The sequence below is a fragment of the Maylandia zebra genome, linkage group LG18, assembly GCF_041146795.1.
Source record: "Maylandia zebra isolate NMK-2024a linkage group LG18, Mzebra_GT3a, whole genome shotgun sequence".
In the NCBI taxonomy this organism is placed as follows: Eukaryota; Metazoa; Chordata; class Actinopteri; order Cichliformes; family Cichlidae; genus Maylandia; species Maylandia zebra.
The window spans coordinates 3,124,849-3,149,620 of NC_135184.1; the positions used below are offsets into that span (position 1 = coordinate 3,124,849).

Here is a 24,772-nt window from a genome sequence, read left to right on the forward strand (position 1 = left end):
CCATTGCTGGAGAAACAGAAGTCTAGAAAAGTCTCAGGTGCCCTCCTGAGCTTGCTACCACTTCAACTTCAAATGAGACAGTGGGATGGATGTTTTCTTCAGTGTAAATGTTTAATGGAAATTTTAAGATTTAGTTTAAACGAGTTCCCAGCCCAGACAGGAGGCTGTGGCGCCCACTTTGGATTCACTTGTTAAAACAGTTTTGAGTTTAAATCAAACACCACCATCCACTAAAAACGTTTCCCCTACACTTCAAGTCTTTTTCCCCTCATGGAAGTTTCATTGGCCGTTACCTTTTTCCATAGAGTTCAGTTCAGGATCTTTTGAGCAGTTCTTTCTCTGCAGATGTGACCACACTTCAGTATCCATCCTCTTTATCCAAACAGAGCTGTTAGCTTTGGATTTTGTGGATTTGCTTTGTTTTTACTGGCAAAGTGCAACAGCTCCTCGGGCTTTATTTGGGTTCAGCAACTTTACAAAGACTGAAACTACTGAAAGTACGATTACATTTTGGTTTTAGGTTAGTAAGCATGGACACAGTTAACTGAAGCTGAGTTTTAATTGAACATGACAACCTTGACGCCCAAGACAAATACCTGATGGACACAAAGCCCTTTCTTGCCTTCCTTCTGTTACCTGGGTCAAAGGTCAAAGTTTAGACAGAGAACCAGATGCCTCCAGCTCTTCTGGGGGGACACTGAGGATGTCCCCAGCCAACCTGCTGCTGCAAGGCTCTTAACAAAAAGACAGCACATTACACCAGTTTAATTCTCAGTATACTGGCTTCCAGTTCAAACTCGTAGTGCTGACTTCTAACGTCGTGACGCTGCTGCCGACATCTCCGGTCTTTTAGAACACCACGCTCCCTCTCGCAGCCTGAGATCATCTAATCAAAGGATGTTGGTAGTCCCACCAACACATTTAAAGACCACGGGAGTCAGATCTCAGAGCGGTGGCCCCCAGGATGTGGAGCGCTTTGCCTCCATCTTTACGTTGCCTTGATTGTATTTATTCTTTTAAACAGCAGCTAAAGACTCATTTATTTAGACTGGCTTTTAACTAGATTTGTGCTGTATGATCGATTGTGTTGTTTTATGTACATAGTTCTTACCTGGTGAAGAGTGCTATATAAAGTTATTATTAATATTAAGACCTAATCTGTCCAGGTGTCTCCTCACCTGGGAAGAAGACCAGACTAAGAGCGACTCCGAAGTCTGATTAAAACTGGAAGCAGTGGCTTGAAATCGAGCCGATCCCCGGCGGCCACACTGTCTGCTGCCATATGTTCCAATGAAACACGTGAAAACGTTTGCAGGTGATCCAAGAACATCTGTTTTGTGTTCAAACATACACGATACACATTTTTACAGTAGGTCACGTGTTTGTGAGACTACCTCACTGCAGATATCTGCAATGCCGCTTCTCCCAGTGGTCACTGCACGGCGCCAAACCGTTTCTCTCCTGCATGGAGAGTGATGTGGCGCCGCAGGTGGCTGCCTGATATGAATGTCTTGTTGCAGTACGAACACCTGAACTGTTTGCAGTCTGTGTGGACGGTCATGTGGACCTTCAGCGATCCCGACTGGGCAAAACGTTTGCCGCAGTGGACGCAGCCGTAGCGTTTCTCGCCCGTGTGGACGCTCTGGTGGCGTTTGAGGTTGCTGGAGTCTGAGAAGCGTTTACCGCAGAGCGCACAGACGAACGGTTTCTCGCCGGTGTGGACCCTCATGTGGGTTTTGAGGTTCTTGAGGCAGGCGAGCTTTTTCCCGCAGCAGTTACAGACGAACGACTTTCCCCCGCCATCCTCGCCTCTGTGGCTTGCCGCTCTGCTGATGGCATCCTGTCTCCACCCGCCCCTCCGGATGAAGGAGCGATGTTCTCCTGGCGTCTCCTTCCTAACAGGAAGCTCGTCTGCAGGCACCGCCCTCTGCTGGCTGCTCTGGAAACCTGCAGGTCGCTCTGCTGCAGACAGACTCACCTTGCTGTGCGGGAATGTGAAGCTGCCACCTGAATTGGACGCCGATGAGCAGCCGGCCTCCGCTCCCAGAGGATTTTGGGTGGTGTGGGAGCCATGCTGAAGCTGTGGCTCAAATATCAAACAGTCGTAACTGCTGGTTTCTGACCTCTGGGTGTTCTGGACAGAGGTGGAGGTAGAGCTGACTTCCCCGCTCGTCCACGAGATGCCACCATCGTTTGCTGCTTCCTGTTTGATTGCAGCTTCTGCCTCCACCTGTCCCTCTTCATTATGACAGAAGCCTTCTGGAGATAAAAGGAAAGCAGAAAGAGTTTTAGCCTCTTACACAGCTTAAACTGGACACCATAGGGTTTAGATCTGTCCTGTATGAGCCAGCTACAAACTAAAAAGACTACACTGAGTCAAACAGGAAGAAAAAGGCTCTCTTCAGGTTCTTATACTTACTGTCCGGCTCAGACTGGGACCAGGATACGCAGTCATCGTCCTCCACTTTGATCACAGCAGCTGTGGTAGCATCTGCAGGCTGCTGGAATTGGAGGAGAGAGGTTAAAAAATGAAGAGTGAGGGAGGAAATCCTGCTAATGCTCCTCCCACCTTTTCTACTCACCGTACTCTGTGTGGTTTCCTGTCTCGGCTCTGCAGGTGAGTTGTGGTCTCTGCACTGAGGCATCGCCTGATTGGACACTCTGGACAAGACTACCTCACCTGCAGGAGGGGAGTGAGGACGGCGTTTAAAGTTCTGAATCATGTACAGCTGTAAATGTTATTTTTTTTCTGTGCATTGCTGCGATTTTATTGTCCTTTATGTCCTTTTTCTTCTGCAAATTGATCTACATCAGTTCTTTAAAAACCCTGGACAGTCTGAGGTGTTGGATGGATTAAAACAATGCGCCAGATGTGTTCGACTGGGTTTTGGGTCCAGCGAGCGTGGGACCAGTCAATGATATCAATTCCTTCATCTTCCAGGAAGCGCCTGCATACTCATCGCATGAGGCCGGGGATTGTCGTGCACCAGGAGGAACCCAGGACCCGCTACTTCAGTACAGGTTGTGACAGCGGGTCCAAGGACTGCATCCCGTTACCTAGCAGCAGTCAGGGTGCCGTTGGCTAGCCAGTAGACATCTGTGCATCCCTCAATGCCTCCCATCACTGACCTACCACCAAATTTTGGCATGATGTCTCCACACCTTTTCATGTCTATCACGTGTGCTCAGGGTGAGCCTGCCCTCGTTTGTGGAAAGCACAGGGCGCCAGCGGGGGATCTGCCAAATCAGGTATTCTATGGCTGATGCCAATCAAGCTTCACAGTGCTGGGCAATAAACACAGAAGAGGAACTCAGGCCCTCAAGCTACCCACGTAAGGTCTGCTTCGGATTGCTTGGTAAGAGACATTCACACTAGTGGCCTGCTGGCAGTTCTCATTCTGTTCCTCCTTACACAAAGGAGAAGATACTGGTTCTGCTGATGGTTTAAGGTTCCTACTGCCCTGTCCAGCTCTCCTAGAGTCTCCTTCATGCTCTTGAGACAGGGCTGGGAGACACACCAAAACTGCTGGCAATGGCACGTATTAATGTGCCAGTCTGGAGGTGTTTTACTTCCTGTGCAAACTCTGCAGGTAGGGCACGGGAATCGCCTCATACTATCAGAAGTGCTACTGACCTCTAAAACTAATGGAAAGAGTCAGAAAAATTAATAAACATAAAACATTTCTTTTTGTACTCTGTTGTTTATTTCATTGACACCAAAGCAGCTGGAAATGATTAACAACTGTTACCAAACTGACCGCATCAATTAATCGAGTTCATGCTGCACTCTGGTCAAAAAGTTTTCCTTTCGTTTTTACAGTGTAGTTGCTGTGAATTTAGAAGTTAACGGTCGGTTACCTGTCGCGGTCGCGTTCCTCTTCAGTTCGGCTCGTGCGCGGCCGCTCGCGTGGAGCACCGCGCTGCCGCTGGCGGTAACCGCGGCTCGCAGTGCGGTCGCTCGGGCGGCCCGCAGCTCCATGAGGCGCAGTTTCCTCCGCAGCACCTCATTTTCTTTGCGACTCCGCGAGATCTCCAGCTGCAACACCGAGTAGCCGCTGTCCACGAGCTCGCAGATCTCCGCCACGGCCGTGTTGGCCAGCACCTCCATGATGGAGGCGAGCTGCGCGTGGAAGGTGGCCGCGGGGGACATTGTCCAATCCAGCGCGTGCGTGTATCTGAAGCAGAACAATCCACACCGCGGGCTCGAGGCAGGACCTTAGACTCCACCGTTAGCTTACCTGAATGTAGCCGCTCACCTGATGTGCGCTCTCCGATACAGACCAGGAAGTGATGGCGGGGGCTGGAATTAATCCACAGTGCGCATGTGCAAAGTATCCTTTTACTGTTTCAAGCAAATTTCAGGTATGAAAACGTCCCAATAACTCCTCGTTTGATTGTCCTTCTTAGGGAGATGAAACCTGTATCAACTCACGTTTATATTTCATTTTAACATTTATTTTATTTGTTGTTTTTGTGAGTCTCTTGTTCGTTATAAAAAGAAGAAAAAAAAAAAAGAAATATATGATGTTTTTCTACCAGAGCCTTTTTGCTCCGGTACCCCCGTCCCCATTTTAATAAGCGTGTCTAACCATCAAATGCAAATGAATATAGTAATTATTTAAGAGTAAAAGCTATATTAAACAAATACATGTGTGAAAATGTGATTTTAAAAACAAGCTTTTCCGTATAAAATCACAAAATCAAACCAAATCAACCAGTAGTCTAATTTCCTGCTCACTGATAAAGCCATAAATATTGCCAATATTTAGTCCTACAAATTGTTTTTCCAAAGAAGAAGGAAAAAACAAAACAAGCGATAACGAGGTTCTCAAGCCAGAAATGGTTAGTACTGAGAAGTTCTCTGGATTTAAAAACCTAAATATACTTTGTTTAAAAATTAGTTTTAATGTGAGAAAATTAAGTCAGACTTTGAAGAAATGACACGTTGTGTATTGTGTTGCAGAGATATCGACTCAAACTGAACTGTACTTTCATGTGGCATCACTTTGTACCTCAACATTGTGCTTGAAGCCAGTGAACTTTTATTTAACCAGGTAATGAAATCATATTCTTATTTACAATGACAGTCTGGAAAAACCACACAAACATTGCACCTGGTTGTGAAGGCTTTTGATAGTTTCTGCAAATCCTGATCTACATTGAACAAACGAATTATTATTTACACATGAAATAAGATGCAAAACACTTTTTAACCATTTTATTACCCAAACATTAGACAAACTGTCATTCAACATAAACCGTATCAACAATACTTTCTGTGAAACAACTTCCAATATGTGCAGTAGACTTTGTAACAGCACAGCTTTTAACTGATGAACATGATGCTCTTATTTTAGCTAAAAAGCCTAAAAATGTGTGTAACAGCTTCCTGGAACCTTTTTCTTTTGTCCAACAAACGCAGAAATGTTAACAAGAAAACAGAAAATTATGAACTTAGAAACCCTAAACATCATAAGTGTTTAAATTATTCAGAATGAGACGTTTTTTATCTGTTTGGGTGTTGCTGCACGTGCAGATGTAGCTACATGTCAACAGATTTGCTTGGTAATACTATTGATTCATGTAAACACATTAATCAATACAAACCTGGCTTATGGATGAGCACATGTAACGTGTCTTATGATTCTTGTTAGAAAGGTTTCTTTCTGTGTCGCACACGTGTCCTGTTCATGTCTGTTAAAATAACTCAAATTGTCAGTATTTAAGGTAAAAGGAGCTGAACATAGTGATGTGGTAACAATTTAAGCAGCTTTTAGGGTTAACAAAAAAAAAAAAAAAAAGTATTTCGGAGTAAATTTCAGAGTACAAGGAAAAATTGCAGTTCCTCTGATGTCCACCGGAGGCTACTTCAGGTGGACATCAGGCTGCAGTTACCGTAGCAGCTGTAAACATGTTTTGATGTTTACAGGCTGCTATGGTAACTGCTACAAATATGGTTCTAGTCTCTTTTGACAGTTTGAAGACTAAGAGCAGCATGGGGGGGTGAAATATTTCAAATCTGTTAAGGCTTTAAGTTAAGGACGAGGACAGTGTTGCAAGATGGATGTAGCTGACGTGACTTCACCTGTTCATAGAGTCGTCTAGCAGACTCATGTCCTGGATAATTTTTAGAATGATCCAAATTTAGAAAACTAACTAGGGTTCATTGAAAATGAGCGACTGGGCCTATAAGTCATTAGGGATGTCTTTACAGAGGTCAGGTCACAGGGCAGTTTCCACACAGACTTCTACAGGACCAGGCAGCTACCGCCCCCTGGTGGCATCTTAAAAATGCAGGTTAAGGCACTTCTGCATTAGCTGATAACTTTGCACGCTACCCTATAATCTAAATATGGTCACTTCTAGTTTCAAAAAGCGGAGCCTGTAGTGATGGCACAGTGTCCATGGTCCATCTTTTATATACAGTCCCAGTACCATCACGGCCAATTCATGTCTGTAGCGACTGCCAGGCTTTTTCTTATGCACAAGAGACGTCACCCGAAATAAAGACAACAGGGCTGATATAAATAAAATATCTTAACTGGTTTTTACAGGCAGTTTTTAGAGATAAGATGCATCAGATTCAGTAGCTGAACGACATGTGGGCCAATCACAGAGTGACACAGACACGTGAAGCATGTTAGATAAACTATGGACAGATTTGATCTCTTATGTTTTGAGATGTTAGAGTGAAAGAATAAAAGATGATAAATTTAAGTAATAATTTAAGTTATAAAAATAGTCATATTAGCTGATGGATGCAGCTCGAGCACAAAATAAATGTTTTTTAAATGTTCGTAAAAACCAGCATTTAGGGGTCGCTCGGGACGTTTGGGTGACACTTCTTCATGTGCAACTTGAGGCTATATTTGACGATGAAGCTCCGGGAGCAGAGCCTGCACGCGTACGGCCGCTCGCCCGTGTGAACGCTCAGGTGCGACTTCAGGTGAGCCGACTGGGTGAACTTCTTGCCGCACTGCTCACAGCTGAACGGCCTCTCGCCCGTGTGGATGCGCATGTGGACCTCCAGGTTCTGCGACGTGGCGTACGTCTTGTTGCAGAGGGAGCACGCGAAACGCTTCCCTCTGCCTCCTGCGCTCGGCTGCCCGTTGCAGAGCTGCGGCCGCCCTGCCTGGTCCCTGTATAGGGCAAAGTTCATGACATCACCGCCGTCTTCGTACTCGAAGGCAGAGCTGCTGGCTTCGGACAGCTGGCAGTCTGTGGGGGTCGAGCCGGAGACGCTGAGCACCTTCAGTCCAAAGGCGTCGCCATCCGTGTTTCCGTCTTGGTGAAACGCAGTAAAAGTAATTTGACCCTTTGACTGTTTGGGCCACCCTGGGTCGACAGTCAGATCGAGGTCTGCTTGGTTTGACGGAGACTCGATCAGAGCGCCGCTGCTAAAATAAACCGGCCTGTTGGCGTTCGAAGGAACCAGCGAGCACTCCTGAACCAGATGAATGTCGGGGTCCATCTGTGACGAGTACGACCCAGCAGATTCGCCAGGTTCCATCTCGACCTCGTCGTCAAGCTGCTCGGAACCCCCCGGCTCACGATCGGGAGAGTCCAGAGTGTAGACGGACACGGTCTTCTGCGTCCCTGCTGTCAGGTCGGATGTTTTCTGTGCCAGCTGCTCAGACGATGACCTATTCTCGGACTCCAAGCTTTCACGCCAGCGCCGCTTTGTGCGCCGGCTGATGGGAGTCGACGTGATGCCCTCTCTGGCTGCAGGCGCCACCCCATCAGCTGTTAACTTAGTACCTAAGAAATTACATAAAAGAAAGAAAGAATCATTAAAGTTTTCATGATAAGATTCAATGCTGTGAAATGTTGAGCATCAGAACAACACGTTCTCATCCCAAAACCTAACATACAACAATATGTTACGCTTTCGGAAACATGAGAACTGTTTGGAATGAATCTACACATGTACACTTTTTTTTACTTTCTCATCATGAATCACTTTAGAAAACACCATCTAACAAGATTAAGGTTGTGGTTAGGTTTAGGGCTGGAATACACGGCTGGAACGTGTGTTACCACCGGGAGCTTCATTCTGTTGGATTGGATCCACAATCCGACACGTATCACGGGAACGCTCCTATGGGACACCTCGGGACAAATTGTCGGTATGCTACACGTTGGGAATGAGAACGATCTCATCAGGACAAATTAGATGAATATCAGCTGTGGATGATGAGCCCGGAGTATTCTTGATGTTGTTGATGATGTGCCGTTTTTCTTTTTTTTGTAAGTATTATTTATTTTTCTAATTTAATGATTTTTCTCCCTGAGAATGACATTTTTATTTTTAGAAAGTTAAGAAATCACTCATGCCTTAACTTACAAAGAAAGACTCCCATCCTCGTTCTCACAGTGCCAAATCCAGCTCATTAATCTAACACTGATATCAGAGCAGTGCATGGTGTAAACTGATACATGTCATACATTTTAAAGGAGACACAGGAAAATGAAAGGAAAGAAAGAAGTGAAGTGACCACATGTCACTCCTTAATTCTTTTTTTCCTAATAGAGCATTATAGAAACCCGTAGCCATGACGACTACACTCAGCTTTTATTTAGAATAGAGATGGTTGGTAATTTATTGATGTGTTTCTTTACTAATGATTGTTTGTTCCCTGTGGTGCGTTCAGAGTCGAGTGCAGCAGATTTTTTATTACTTTGGAATTCAATTTTGAAGTTTGGGTGTAAATAGCCGTAATGCTACAGCTCTGCAGAAAGTTATTTTACAGAGACGTTTCTGTTTTTTTCTCTCTGTTTTAAATCGTTCTGGAGCATGAACACAACCTTAATCATTGTTAATAAACACACAAAAGATTTGCTGCAGGTCGTTTACTCACCTTCCTCAAAGACGTCGTTACTGTCCGAGTCCTCATCTTTAATCAGCACCACTTCTGGAAGCTGCAGACGCCACAGAACACAAAAAACAACGTTAAAAGGAGACGATTAAAATACTGTTTTTATAGAAACACAAACTAAAGAAGAATAAATGTTTCTGGACTCCTGATTGGCTGACTTATCATTGAAATTAATTTAAACTTCAGTATCTCATATCTTCAGTTAACGATCATGCTCTCTCTCAAACTGCCCTCAGGTTTCTAAAACAAAACCAGCTTCAGGCCTGATGACAAAACAAACACATCAGGCTGCACTGAGCATGTGCAGAGATAAGACCATTTTCTCCTTTTGTTTGGAAAAGAAAATTTGATGGCATAAACCTGTTTGTAAAAGTGAAATTAAATCTGAGGAAAACGATTCTTTTTAAGTACTGAGTAACTGTAAGGATGAACTCGAGGTTTATACATTTTGGTTTTAATTCAAGTGAAATAAATAAAAACTTTTAAACTAGTTTTAACTTTAAATTATTTCCAAAACTATTCTGATTATTACTGCAGTAATTAATAACTATCAGATTTGATAAATTAGCCTCATTTCAGAGAATTTTCAGATCTTGGGCGATTTAAAAAGGCCACACGTTGTAAATATCTTCCATTTATTGTCAGATTAGATAAAACATTGAGTTAAATATTTAAGCATTGGCACACAATATCAATAAATTAAACGATCATCTGAATTGTTTTGAATACTGATTGCAGATTGATTCAGTTCATTTTATTAGTCATTATTGTTTATAACAAATACATATATTTGTGATTACATACACGTGTTTCTATTAGAAAGTTTCCGGGACATTTCTTAGGTAATTATGTCATTCAGACAAAATGTTATTTATTCCGTTTTGTGAGCTGACTGTATTACACTTCCGGCTCCAACCTGCGGTTGTTATCATTGTTATTGTTGCTCTCTGATGTCGGCCTGTTCCCGGGCTTCAGGTTGATTCAGACCGGCGGAGTGCTCACCTCCTCCCGCACCGCTCCAGCCGCGGCTCCTCGTCCGTCACCTTCCCGCTGCTGCTGCGTTGTTCCCGACTGCTGCGTAGCCTCCGCCGCCGGTGAGACCTCCGGTCCCTCCGCATCCGCAGCCTCCCCTCCTCCTCCTCCCCCGCTGCTCCCCCGGACCACGATTGACTCGATGAGGTGTAGCTTCTTCTTCAGGTCCTCGTTCTCCTTGTGGCTCCGGGTGATCTCCAGTTGCAGCACCGCATAGCCTTCATCCACCACCTCGCAGATCTCCGCCACCGCCGCTTTGGTCAGCGCGGCCATGATGACGGAGAGCTGCTCGTGGAGAGCTTTGCTGCTTAAACCGGACATCCCGACGAACCAACGGAATCCGAACCCGAACCGGACCACACGGAGCCGCAAGGTGGGCGCAATGGAGCCGCGAGCGGAACCTGTTTGGACTTTCAACCGTCGGCAAGAGAAAAAAGAGAAAACGGTTCCTGCAACACTTCACTTCCGGAACAACACCGCTGCCTTCAGAATAAGAGCCTGTTGTTATCCACAGAACTACATTAAGAACACCGTCAGTGAGCGACTGCTAACGGCAAGAAAACAGAACAGAGCATGCGTAATTAAACAGCGCTAAGAGTTTAATGTAAAAATAGGAAAAAAGTGCGTTTTCAGGCGGTTAAAATAGTACAAGTGAAAAGGTAACTATGAAAAGTGCAGATTAAATAAAATAATAAAACCATTATTTGTAATAATAATAATAATGTAATTGTAATAATGTAAAGCTAAGTCGGTAGGAAAAGGAAAATATATAATAGACTTTTTAAAAAAATCAGATAGTAAATTGGACAAAATCATCATCAAAACATTAAAAAAATAGATAAAATTCTTTTGAAATAACAAAAATGTAAAATGACACTGACACAAACTCATAAAAATAGAATAACTAACTATAAATATAAAGATTCAAAGTAAAACTGGAAAATGTATGAACTCAAACTATAAGATCTAATAGAAGAGGCTGGATTTTAATAATCTTTCATTTATTGTACCATTCCTTTCTTTCTTATACTTTATTCAATTACCTTAGTTTGTTGTGCTTTTGTATTAATATTTTAGTCTTTAGACATGTTCATGAAGACTCTGCTTTTCATCCAAGAGGCCTCTTCAGTTCTAAGATAACTGGCTGTGTTTCCCGGGTGTTTAACCCCTCGTCGGTTCCCTGCCCTTCAAGGTTTCCCTGAGGGTGACCTGTTGAGCGTCCACCCTACCATCATGCTGAGGTCACCTGAGGCAAGATGTGAGCGCGGGTTGATGATTCAGCTGTACAGCTGCATTTAAAGGAGGAAGCCAGCGTTCACATTTTGCAGTTTGAGATAGGAGTGAAGGAGGTCAAGTGTCCACTGTGATCCACCATCACTGAACGGGATTGGTTGCTTAGGACATCGGCTCTCAGGACACGACAAGCATTTCCTCAGGTGACCTCAACAGCTCAGGACTCCGAGTGTATTTGGGCTGACCCTATCCTCAGTGGCTGAGAACCTACAGACGTATTTATATTGTTTATCATTTTGTTATTTTTCACTTGTGTAAATATGAGAAAGAATAGAAGCCAATTAAGATTCAAGTAAATGCAATATAAATAGAACAGGACTGTAAACATAAACAAACTGATATTCTGTTTGCTGTTCAGATCCTTGAAGCATTTTGAAAACTAATGATAATTATTAGTTTTATTATTATTCACTGTGTGAATAATTTAAAGACAGATTCTGGTTGTTTTTATTAGAAACTGCAGGCTGAGCTGTGGAGCTGTCAGTTTGAACGGAGAGCACGGTTCAGACTCCAAACACACAACAAAGACAAGACGCTGCCTGAGGAAACGCTGTCCTCTGATTGGCTGCCAGGTGTCGCATCAAAAAGCAGAACTCCAGGTGTGTTAACCTGCAGGTAAATCAAGGATCGTTTAGTTTTCCTAAAGTAATGAAGACAAAATTAAATCACAATGAAATGATTTATTTGACCTTTTACTTACATTTATCTCAATTTTGACTTTTTAATGTTTTTATTAAATGTTTGTAATATTCTTAACATTATTTACTGTTTCACTTCTCAGCTTCATTTTGGTTTTATCGTTTTTAATGGTGAAATTCTTCACTTTTAACATCTCATCATTTTCATCTAATGTAAATGTGTCATTATATTTTTTAAACTATCTTTTGATTTACTTTTTAATCTCATCATGCTTTTACGTAATACTCACATCTTATTTTGAAAAACAGAATTTTTATGTTTTCACTTTTTAAAAAAAGAATTTTCTCATTATTTTATCATCTTTAATTTATTCTCAATTTCAAAACAATCTTTTACAAAGTTTCATAATTTAGACATTTTAAGACAAATAATGATAACTTTGTAGTTTTTTTATGTTAAACTGAACTTTTTTCTTGTCATAATTTTGACATTTTTCTCTAATATTTAATGTTCTCAGAATCTAGAATTGAAAGTTTTTCTCACATTTCAGATGCTTTTTGCATAATTTTGACATCTTATAATTGAACTTCTTTTCTGTGCTCACATTGACTTTTAATATTCTTATAATTTATACTTTATACATATTTTTATAACTGGAAATAATAAGTTTTTCTAGTCTCACTGACCCCTCAAAGCACTTGAAAATTGAATTATTTTCTAATTTTAACACATTATTATACATTATAAACTTATATTAAGTTATGAGATCAGACTGAGAATTCCTAATCGATCGACTGAACTAAACAGCAACTGTATTTTTGTGGTTCTTTCTCTGATGGATCTTTTTTATGTCCACCTTAAAACACAGTCGTTAACAGATGACCATCACGTCCAAAATATGAATTTTCTTGCTTCCCTCAGATTTTGCACCTGAAACACGAGCAAAGCAAAGAAAATGATCAATGTGAGAGCGCACACTTTTATTTCCAGATATACGCCAAACAAAAAATATTCACATGCTCCATCCAAATGCCGGTTTCTTCAGTTTTTGAGCTTGAAAACAATCAAAGGGAACCTGGAAACAGGGCCGTGTTTGTTTGTAAGAAATGAAGGATCGGGTCAGGTCAGAGGGCCTCATTTAATACAGAGGCAGATGGTTACAAACAGGTAAGGCCTGAAAGACAACAGCAGTCAGAGCTACTGATCAGGTCTGTTCACCGAGCAGCCACGACATTAGAACCAGCTCGTGCTGCCACAGGTGCAGCGGGTGGAGGTCCTCAGTGTTTTGTTGGTTTTGTGGAACTTTAAGAAGAGTTTGCAGACAGAAGTGGACGACGACAGAGTGAAGAAGCAGGTATGAAGTGGATAAGTTAGATTTTGACGGTGACTGATCCACAGTGAACAGTTCCAGGGTTTCTCCAGTGTTTCCTTTGTTTTTATTCTTTTGCTTGGCTCCTCCCATGTTGTTCCTCCACCTTCAGGCTGGTCAGATGGCAACAATTATTCTCGTTTCTAGAAATGTGCTGCGAGCTGAACATCCACTGTAATCCGACCGCACACGATGTTATTTATTCAGGGAAGCCTGTTAGGAGTGTTTAATGTTTTGGCTGATCAGTGGATATAAAATCAGTTTCCAATCAAATGTCTAAGAACTGAGTAACAGCAGCGAGTTCTCTGGTAACCAGGTTAAAAGGCCGCGACCGCCTGCTCGCCTTGATGGTGCTTCTGCTGGTGGATCCTCAGGTTCTGCTTCCCGGCGAATCTCTTCCCGCAGTGCTCGCAGGCGAACGGCCGCTCCCCGGTGTGCACGCTCTGGTGCGTCTTTAGGTGACCCGACTGTGTGAAGCGCTTCCCGCACTGAGCGCAGCTGTACGGCCGCTCACCGGTGTGGACGCGCACGTGCGTCTCCAGACTCCGGGAGGACGTGAAGCACTTGCCGCAGTAGCTGCAGACGAAGCGGCGGTCCCTGCTGTAGCGGTTGAGCTCTAGAGCGTCCAGCCTGGAGCCACCAAGCGCCAGCGCCAAAGGGAAACCGCCGGCATTTAAGTCAGACTGTTTGTCCATGAGCGTGGGACGCTGGTCCGGTTTCAGGTACGGCCGGTGAGGGACGGGCACCATGCTCGGCAGGCCCTGATTGGTCCATGATGAGCACAGATCTAGCTCTGAGTCAAAGGGCAGTGAACTAATCAGGGAGACGCCACGCTTCAGCTCCGAGGTCCCGGGCAGCGAGGCCGGACTTCCTCCTGACTCAAGCAGGAACGACTTCCTGCTGTGAGCCACAGACACAACGCGGTCTTCCGACTCGGACGCCAAGTCAAACACGATGTCCGAGGAGCAGCTTTCGACGCCCCCTGCGGGCCGCGGGGAACCGGGCGTGCTGCGGGACTCGTGATGCGCGAGTTGCTCTGAGACCGCGTTATTATTCTGGTCCCACGGCCGAAGGTCGGCGCAGGTTGTGTTTGAGATCCTCAACCGAGACGCGCCCTGCTCACTGTCCTCCGTCTCTGACGTCGGCACCTCGGTCCCTGCAGACACACAGAGGAAAACTGAAGTTCAAACGGAGCAGGTCAGGAATCTCTTCTTCCTCTTTTATCGTGTGATTTTGTCAGAAACAAAAACAGCTGTTTTTCCTGCACGTGCTCTACCACATGCTTTTATTTTGAAATTATACTTTCTCATGTATTATTACCACAGATAGTTTAAAGCCTGAGGGCTTCAGCTTGACTGCAAAAAAACAAGAGGTGATGAGGAGGGGCGGGTCTGACGGTGGAATCATGCTCATTGGCTAATAACTTGTGACTGACAGGTTACAGATCATTTTGAAACATGACCAAGATTTTTAAAACTTTTTTTTTTTTATTCAGAATGAGCCAAAATGAGAGAGCACATAAACTCAGCTGCAAGATGCTTACAGAGGTCAGAGTTGTTTTCTTCAACAGCACCAGAAATCTTGTTGCAACCACATCTATCGCCACCTGGTGGCCTTCAGACAGAACGCAAGTTTAAGGCGCTTCCATACTGACCTTATTTTTTATGTTCTATACCAGGGCTCGGCAACCTGCGGCTCTTTAGTCCTTACAGTGCGGCTGCGCGTGGTTTGGGAAAATAAATTAGAAGTATTTAGCTGAAGTGTGTTTTATTTATGTTAGTTCTTTGTTAACTTGTAGTTCTAAATTGGAAGATTATTGTGATATTGAAATATAAAAATAAAATTATATTCTATTATTTTTTTCATCACTCAAAATAAGCGTCACACTCGCGGAAGCCGGTGTACCCGCTGAAACGCCGTGCATTTATCAAGACTTTCAACCCCAGGCAGGCCAATTATGGATCTTGGATCCACATTATGTCAGCAGCTGTTCTCCACCGTGAACTATGTTAAAAACAAACAGCGCTCACGCCTCACAGACGACAGCTTACAGTCCTGCGTAAAGATGAAAGTGACTTCGTACAGCCCCGATCTGCAGACGCTGTGCGCAGAGGTTCAGGAGCAGAAGTCCCGTTGTAAACATACCACGGCAGACCCGACGATGTTTGCATGAACACGCTTTTCAGCATCTCTTTATTGACCACTTTACACACACGGTTGCTGTACGCACACAGACGGCTGCAGCTTTGCAGCTCACAACCCGACACACACCAACACAACAGCAGAGACGTTAAGGCGGCGAGGCGTGATTGCGGGTGCCGCTCAGGTGCGTCCGCCTCCCCTGCAGCGGCGCTGCAGACCACGCCCCGCCGCACACATTAACCAGGTAAAATACATATTTAGGCAGAATTTTGCAAATATCTATTTTTCCTTTTTTAGCAGCATAGTGCTTTTTTTTCCAATTATTTTTTAAAAGTCAGGCCAAGGTATGAGGATAGCGGCTCACAACAGTTTTTGTTTGCTGGATCATTTTAGTTCAGCTTTCCTTTTGTTATATTTCTTTAAGAGTTCAAAATGTGTTAATTACATAAATAACATGTAATTTTCTCTGTAGCACTTCATGGATTTCATAAGCAGCACACCTTAGTTGTTCACACAAAGCATAAAGGTAAAAAACAGTATATACAGTGTTATCTTCATTTTAGATGTCACAAAGTATTTGCGGCTCCCAGAGTTTCCGTTTGGGTGGAAATCGGGTCCACGTGGCTCTTTGGGTGTTAAAGGTTGCTGACCCCTGTTCTATACAGTCTGTGGCTGTTACTTAATACGCATATTTAAATTTCTAATTATTTAATTTATTTCATTTTCTGATCATTTTTAAATTTAGAATTTATTTAATCTACTTGTGTTTAATTTTTTTCAGCTGTAAAACAGGAATTCCCCAACTTTAGGATAAATAAAGTATATTTTATCCTTGAGGTAAAATAAATACATAAATGAAGTCTTGAAAAACAAATGAAAAAATAATTACAATTTTATTTTTCATTCATCAGAGGAAAAAAATCCCATCCATTTACTGCTGGCCTGTCCCCTCGCTCTTATTTTGAAAGTTTAAATTGAGTGGACTGCAGTTGGTTTGATCTGATTTTGTTTCTGCTGCTTTTATTTGGTGGAACTTTGCTGCTAGTTTAAAATATTCACTTATTGATTGTTTTTTTTTTTACTGTAAGGATTTAACACCTCCTCCTTGAATCGCTACCTTATCGTGGTGGAGGGGTTTGTGTGTCCCAGGGATCCCAGGGGCTATGTTGTCTGGGGGCTTTTGCCCCCTGGTAGGGTCTCCCATGGCAAACTGGTCCTGGGTGAGGGACCAGACAAAGAGCGATTCAGAAGACCCCCATGAAAAGAATATCGAGGGAACAGTTTACCCTGCCCGGGATAGGGTTACCGGGGCCCCGCCCTGGAGCCAGGCCCGGGGAGGGTGCCCGAGGGCGAGCGTCTGGTGGCCGGGCCTTAGTCCATGGGGCCCGGCCGGGCACAGCCCGAAGAGGAGACATGGGCCCATCCTCCCGCAGGCCCACCACCCGCAGGAGGCGCCATAGGGGTCGGGTGCATTGTGAGCCGGGTGGCGGCCAGGAGCGGAGGCCCTGGCGGACCGACCCCCGGCTGCCAAGACTGGCAATAGGGACATGGAATGTCACCTCTCTGGTGGGGAAGGAGCCTGAGTTGGTGCGTGAGGTTGAGAGGTACCGGCTAGATATAGTTGGGCTCACCTCTACGCATTGTCTGGGCTCTGGAACCAGTCTCCTGGAGAGGGGCTGGACTCTGTCTCAGTCTGGAGTTGCCCCTGGTGAGAGGCGGCGGGCTGGGGTGGGTATTCTTATATCCCCTCGGCTTGCTGCCGGTACGTTGGGGTTTTTCCCGGTGGACGAGAGGGTTTGTTCCCTGTGCCTTAGGGTCGGGGAACGGGTCCTGACTGTCATCTGCGCTTATGCGCCGAGTGGCAGTTCGGAGTACCCAGCCTTCTTAGAGTCCCTGGGGGGGGTGCTGGAAGGTGCTCCACCTGGAGACTCTGTTGTCCTGCTGGGAGACTTCAATGCTCACGTGGGTAACGACAGCGAGACCTGGAGGGGCGTGATTGGGAGGAACGGCCTCCCTGATCTGAACCCGAGCGGTGCTTTGTTATTGGACTTCTGTGCTAATCACAGTTTGGCCATAACGAACACCCTGTTCGAACATAAGAGTGTCCATAAGTGCACGTGGCACCAGGATGCTCTAGGCCGTAGGTCGATGATCGATTTTGTAATCGTATCACCAGACCTGCGACCATATGTTCTGGACACTCGGGTAAAGAGAGGGGCTGAGCTGTCAACTGATCACCACCTGGTGGTGAGTTGGATCAGGTGGCGGGGGAGGACGCTGGACAGACCTGGTGCACCTAAACGCGTAGTGAGGGTGTGCTGGGAACGTCTAGCAGAGGCCCCAGTCCGCGAGATCTTCAACGCACACCTCCGGCAGAGCTTCAACAGCATCCCGAGGGAGACTGGGGACATTGAGTCCGAATGGACCATGTTCAGCGTCTCCATTGCCGAAGCTGCTGCATTGAGCTGCGGCCGCAAGGTGGTTGGTGCCTGCCGTGGTGGTAATCCCCGAACCAAATGGTGGACACCAGAGGTGAAGGGAGCCACCAGGCTGAAGAAGGAGGCCTATCGGGCTTGGTTAGCCTGTGGGACTCCGGAGGCAGCCGACAGGTATCGACAGGCCAAGCGGAATGCGGCTCGGGCAGTGGCTGAAGCAAAAACTCGGGTGTGGGAGGAGTTCGGAGAGGCCATGGAAAAAGACTTTCGGACTGCCTCGAAGAGATTCTGGCAAACCGTCAGGCGTCTCAGGAGGGGAAAGCGGTGCTCTACCTGCACTGTGTATAGTGCTGGCGGAGCGCTGTTGACGTCGACTGAGAAAATTGTCGGGCGGTGGAAGGAATACTTCGAGGACCTCCTTAATCCCACTGACACGTCTTCCGGGGAGGAAGCAGAGTCTGGGGATGAGGGGTGTGACCCACCAATTTCCGGGGGCGAGGTCACTGAGGCAGTTAAACAACTCCTTGGTGGCAGAGCCCCTGGTGTCGATGAGGTCCGCCCCGAGTTCCTGAAGGCTCTGGACGTTGTAGGGCTGTCTTGGTTGACACGTCTCTGCAATGTTGCGTGGAGATCAGGGGCAGTACCTGTGGACTGGCAGACCGGGGTGGTGGTCCCCATCTTCAAGAAGGGGGACCGGAGGGTGTGTTCCAACTACAGGGGGATCACACTCCTCAGCCTCCCCGGGAAAGTCTATGCCAGGGTGCTGGAGAGGAGGGTTCGTCCGCTAGTCGAACCTCGGATACAGGAGGAACAATGCGGTTTTCGTCCTGGTCGCGGAACACTGGACCAGCTCTTTGTCCTCTCGAGGATACTTGAGGGTGCATGGGAGTTTGCCCAACCAGTCTACATGTGTTTTGTGGACCTGGAGAAGGCATTCGACCGTGTCCCTCGGGGCGTCCTGTGGGAGGTGTTGCGCGAGTATGGGGTGTCTGGCCCATTGCTACGGGCCATTCAATCCCTATACAACCGTTGCAAGAGCTTGGTTCGCATTGCCGGCAATAAGTCGGACTCGTTCCCGGTGGGTGATGGGCTCCGCCAGGGCTGCCCTTTGTCTCCGGTTCTGTTCATAATTTTTATGGACAGGATTTCTAGGCGCAGCCAAGTGGCGGAGGGCTTTCGCTTTGGTGGCCTCAGAATCTCATCTCTGATTTTTGCGGATGATGTGGTTCTGTTGGCTTCATCGGGTGAGGGCCTCCAGCTCGCACTGGAGCGGTTCGCAGCCGAGTGTAACGCAGCGGGAATGAGGATCAGCACCTCCAAATCTGAGGCCATGGTTCTCAGCCGGAAAAGGGTGGAGTGCCCACTCCGGGTCGGGGATGAGTTCCTGCCCCAAGTGGAGGAGTTCAAGTATCTCGGGGTCTTGTTCGCGAGTGATGGGAGAAGGGAGCTGGAGATCGACAGACGGATTGGGGCTGCGGCTGCAGTAATGCGGACGCTGCACCGGTCCGTCGTGGTGAAGAGGGAGCTGAGTGTAAAAGCGAAGCTCTCAATTTACCGGTCGATCTACGTCCCTACCCTCACCTATGGCCACGAGCTGTGGGTAGTGACCGAAAGAACGAGATCGCGGATACAAGCGGCGGAAATGAGCTTCCTCCGAAGGGTGGCTGGCCTCTCCCTTAGAGATAGGGTGAGAAGTTCGGCCATCCGGGAGGGGCTTAGAGTAGAGCAGCTGCTGCTCCACATCGAAAGGAGCCAGCTGAGGTGGTTTGGGCATCTGGCAAGGATGCCCCCTGGGCGCCTCCTGGGCGAGGTGTTCCAGGCATGTCCCACCGGGAGGAGGCCCCGGGGCAGACCCAGGACACGCTGGAGAGATTATATCTCTCGGCTGGCCTGGGAACGCCTTGGTATTCCCCCGGACAAGCTGGAGGAGGTGGCTGGGGAGAGGGAGGTCTGGACCTCTTTGCTTAGGCTGCTACCCCCGCGACCCGACCGGATAAGCGGATGAAGATGGATGGATGGATGGATGGATTTAACACGTGAGTTTTAGCATTTTTAAAGAAGGAACTCTGTGATTGTTGCTCTTAAATAATAATGCAATTAAACTAAATCAATAGACACACTTAACATCCACACAGTGTCTATGTGCCTCCACCTGGAATTAAATACATTTTGCTGGCTTGCTCACCGTCCTCACTGATAAGCAGCTCATCTGTTGTAGCGAGGTCAGATTCAGCTTCCTCTTTTGGTGTTTCCTCTTTTATCAGAACAACATCCTGTTCGTTTGTCTCCTCTGCAGCTGCTGTCGAACCGTCCTGACAGTTAGAAAAAGCAGAGCTGTAGTAAATGTTTGTGACAGTGACACATCTTCTGCTGTTTAGAGGAAAAAAGTCAGCGCTGTGCAGAAAACCGGCCTTCTGTCCGGAGATGTTCTTCCTGCTGTTTTGTCTTTGATGTCTCAGGGAGACGTTGTTTCCTCGTCCTCGGTCTGCTTCCTCTGATTCAGGGAGACCTGCTAAGTGTGGCCTGATTATGATGAAAGCTTTTTAGCGACTTTTCACATTCATGAAAAAAAGTTTTTTCTCTAAATATCCAAACTCATTCCATTTTCATCTTTTTATCAAAATCTGTGCAAACTCTATTACACTTTAGACCTTTTCATTATTTTTTGGATTATTTATTTTAGAGGAAAACTTTAGTGCAGCTGATCAAACGTGGAGCTGACGTCATTTAGTTCAGCCGTTTGTTTTCAAATCATTCAGAGGGAAACAGAAAGCTTCACTGAGCTTGCTGCTAAGATTTTAATTCTAATTTGATTAAAAAACGACACTACGAGGCAAAAACGTTTCTGAAAATTAAAAAGGAAGCCCCTCCTCGTGTTGCACATTAACATCATATCGTTATTTGACTGTGATCGGGTCTGCTCAGAGCTGATGTGGTGGGAAATCTCACCTCTGCGTTTGCAGGACTCGCCTCCGCTGTCACCTCCAGCACCGCGACACGTCCACATCGTCTGAGGTTTGACGCCTTCGGCTGTTTGGCGCTGACTCCAGCGGGCGAGGCATGATCTGAGAGAATTTTAAAAAACGCCACAAACACAAAAAAAGGTCTTTAAGTGAGTCAGGAGACCGAGAAACACAAAACACAGGATCCACTCCTGTCTCCGTTTTGTGCTGATTTTAAAACTGTGAGGAATTTAAAACTTTAAAGGTTTTAAAGTCACATGACTGTGATTGAATGCTGCATCTTTCAGACCAAATATTGCACATGCAGAGAACTTAAACTTAATTAATCTTTTTAAGGGATTTGAATGAGACAGCGGCTCTGTAGTTATTTATTTAATATGATGAAATATTCTTTATTTAACCCAGGAGCTGGGAACTTCTTCTAACAAAGCAGCTAAAATGTTAAACAACAGTGGAAAAGATCAATAAATCACAAATATGACAAAACAATAACAAAAAGAAGCTCAATTAAATAAAAGATGAAATAAAAGAGGTCAATAACTGAAAAAAATACAGTAAAAAAGTGAACAAACATATTTCACACTGTTTTTATAACATCTTTTATACTGGTTTATAACTGGTTCTATACTGGTCTAATTGGTTTTATAAGGCTTTATAACTGTTTATACAGGTTTCATACTAGGTTTAACTGGTTTTATTCTGGGTTTATAATGGGTTTATAACTGGTCAGCTGCTGGTTGAATCGTCAAACAGCAGCTGCCAACTCCCACCTTAGCCCCCCAAATATCAAAGTCAGTAATTTTGGTAGCGTTAAAAATAAAGTCGTTTAATGAAATCCACCTTTAAATCTCAAGATCTTTTCTGTTTTTCTAGTTATGACTCGTATTTTCTGCGTCTTTATACCATCTCTTTATTTCGGCTGATTGAAGCAGCTGGAAAGTTTGGTTCATTCAAAGTGGGACTGGTAAACGCATTACCAGTGCTTGGTTTACAGTGAAAACACCCGAATAAAGTGTACACTGAGTGCAGTCCTGACTTTGATTCATAAGCCGAATTCATACATGACTATTGGAAAATATCATGCGGAGACAAAAGTGTCTGAATCTTTGACAGGGCAGTGAAAAAACGCCTTTTAAACTGTTTTTCAATGGAGCTTGGTTCACGTCGCTCTGAAACGCGCTGTGAGCCTAGACACAGGAAGTCTCGCGCTCGAAACATCACTGACCTGCAGATGACCGAAAGCCTGAAAACTCACCCGGGGTGAAATCCAGCAGCCTCTCGCAGCCCTCCTCCTCCTCCAGCACGGCGGCGCTGCCCCGGTGACCCCGGGCGATGATGGACTCAATGAGCTCCAGTTTCCTCCGCAGCGCCTCGTTCTCCTTGTGACTGCGGGTGATCTCCAGCCGCAGCACCGCGTAGCTGTCGTCCACCAGCTCGCAGATCTCCGCCACCGCTGCTTTGGTCAGCGCCTCCATGATGGACGTCAGCTGAGAGTGAAACCCCGTATAGCTCGTCATGTTCAGCCACCGAGAAACGACACCAGCCGCCGAACCGCGAATTAAATCGACATTAACAAACACTGTGGACTCAGCAGAGGAGCGACGGCCCGCCCGTTTTCACGCTAAGAAAGGGTTTGTTTTTTTTCAAACCCGGTGAAAAATAGGATGGATGCTGCGGAGCACCGACCGTTTTTGTTTGGAGTGGATCCGTAGTCTCTTTAGCAACTTCCGCCAGAACTTTCAAAATAAAAGATCAAGATCTAGCCTCGCTAGGTTCAAGTATACATTATAAATTATATTATATTATATTACCTTTGATACAATTGTTGGATTCCTTTTCGTATTTTTAGATAATCTTTTTATTTAAATATACTTAATGTATATTTGTGTCTTTAAATATTTTAAATGTTCCAGTTTTAACAATATACATATGTCTTTGTACTACGGTTAGATATCAACTGAAGTTGAACATAGTGCTGTAAATCATCACAGCCTTACTTTACCCAAGTAAGTAATTAACAACACGGTTTTTTTTTAGTTACAGTCGAAGAGCCTAGCAAAATGCCTCTTCAGATAATTAAAGTAACCACACTTCAAAGTTAAACAGCAGCACACATCTGAAAAGATCTCAGCATTCCTATTCGTGAATATCCGCGCCTCTGTCGTGACAGTCTTAAAGTCAGCATAGGGCAATTTCAAAAAGCACCGTCAACAATGTAACTTCATTTAGTCCGTGTGGAGAGGTGCATTTTACCACAGCACTCGAACGCAGCAGCTGCTGTTTGGTTTCCATGGCAACGGTTGGCCACAGATAGGACGATGGTTTACAGTAAGTGAAAGAAATAGAGGCAAAAATACACCATTTGTTGTTTCAATGTTCATAACTGACAGTATAACCGATTTTGTGGCCTGTCCGTGAACTTTTGTTGTTTTAAAACCCGCTTTGAACCGGTTTGTGCCCGGTATGAACTCACGGGACGGTCATGGCGGTGAAATTCAAGTTAGCATGTTGTTAGAAAACGTATTTAGTATTTCCAGTGTTAGTCTGTGTTAGTAAAAACAGTTCAGTTCTCTGAATGATTCAAAATATATATTCATATGTCTGTCAGCAGTTCGAGTATTTGTATACCGTGATAGTTTGAAGACACTTAAAGGATACTAGAAATATATTTCAGAATGAAAGTGAGTTTTTTAATTATGTTCTGGGTTTCTCAAACATCACAGGTGTATGTTTACAGGGAACTAGAGCAGGTATCAAGATTGTAATACTGGGTTTAAAGTTGATTTGGTTGCAGCTTAAATGTGTTTTTTTAACCCTGAAAGTTTCTGATGAATCTAAAAAAAATTTAGATTTTTTTTTAAATGAAAAAGTCCCAAATTTCAGCCCACTCTTACGTACTCTAAGGGCCTGTCAATCGTTAAATATCCATAACTCGAAGTTAAATCTTTGAATAAATTTATTATACAAAAATCAGTGGATTTTTCTTTCCAGATTTTATATGAAAAGCCCCAAACTCCTCTTTACTTTGCCTACATTGCTAAATTAAATATAGTGTTAATTTATGGTGCTAAAAATAAGAAGTTTATTTATGTGGGACAGGATTGCTCTGAGTTTTCGTGTTTTAAAAAGTACTTTAAGTCACGTGACTTAACAGGCACGCTTTAACTCAACTTGAATTTATGAAAACAGAATTCTGTTTTTGTACATTTAAGCTTTGAACACTTTTTTGGCCATGAAAGTAAAGACATCCTAATTATTAAAAAAACGGACTATTTCAGGTCATCAGGATCCTGTTTTTAACCGACTTAAAACCATGTTTAACAACACACATGACTATTTAGTTTTATTTTTCTAATTAGCATCTACTATAAATTAGTATTGATTGAATAATTTGTGATTAGAGATTGAGTGAAGCAGGTTAAACCAGGCTGCAGCATTGATTCTCCCCAACTCCTGCTGACCTGCTGAGAAGACGTTTTTATTAGAAACGGATTCAGATGAAGTTCAAAGGAAAATCTGTTTCAGTCACAGAGGATTTGATCCGCCGGCGCGCCGAGCACAATGAGTGTGAGATCTTCTCACTGGAGGAAGTTTCTCTGCATCAGCAGGACATCGAGAGGATCGAACACCTCGACAGGTGGTGCAAGGAGCTGAGGATCCTCTACCTGCAGAACAACCTCATCCCCAGGATCGGTGAGACGGGCCTCAGTGTGGGTAGAACCCTTTGAAGGAAGAAATGACTGCATTTTAGTGTTGGCTTGGTCTATTTACTGAAATATCACCAGTTATTATGAAAGTGAGGTCGTGAGAACAGTTGTGGTATTTATGTTTGGGCCACTACTACTTGGGCTGAGTTTAGCTCTTACAGGTCCAGAGTGTGTCCTCACAACAGAGGACACACTCTGGACCTGGTCATCACCCATGGGCTGTCCACCAGCGTGTCCTCTGTTGTTGACTTGGCTGTCTCTGACCACTACTGTGTGTTTTTTAACATCACCGGTTTTATTCAGCGGGAGACCTCGG

At 44.8% G+C, this 24,772-nt stretch overlaps 2 protein-coding genes across 7 annotated transcripts in view; one reads left to right on the forward strand and one right to left on the reverse strand.

The window, feature by feature from the left end:
* Positions 1–540: 540 nt before the first annotated feature.
* LOC106675584 (uncharacterized) lies at positions 541–22,474 on the reverse strand. The gene is made up of 12 exons (XM_076876987.1): positions 22,005–22,474; positions 20,736–20,851; positions 19,972–20,098; positions 13,536–14,365; positions 13,081–13,142; positions 9,879–10,365; positions 8,859–8,919; positions 6,823–7,758; positions 3,859–4,218; positions 2,583–2,680; positions 2,420–2,501; positions 541–2,259 (listed from the first exon to the last, which is right to left on the reverse strand). Exons 1-12 carry the CDS (start codon positions 22,264–22,266, stop codon positions 1,433–1,435), a joined length of 4,248 nt encoding a protein of 1,415 aa, XP_076733102.1. The 5' UTR covers positions 22,267–22,474; the 3' UTR covers positions 541–1,432.
* Positions 22,475–22,786: 312 nt separating this feature from the next.
* Positions 22,787–24,772, forward strand: part of dnaaf11 (dynein axonemal assembly factor 11) — a 51,405-nt gene continuing 49,419 nt past the window's right edge. The window contains exons 1-2 of one of the 6 annotated variants that reach the window (XM_076876679.1): positions 22,787–23,077; positions 24,275–24,442. In XM_076876679.1, the coding sequence (XP_076732794.1) occupies positions 23,068–23,077; positions 24,275–24,442 (178 nt within the window). In that variant the 5' untranslated portion in view covers positions 22,787–23,067. The remainder of the gene's footprint in view (positions 23,078–24,274; positions 24,443–24,772) is intronic. The other 5 variants (XM_076876676.1, XM_076876678.1, XM_076876677.1 and 2 more) reach the window with 5 other exon arrangements.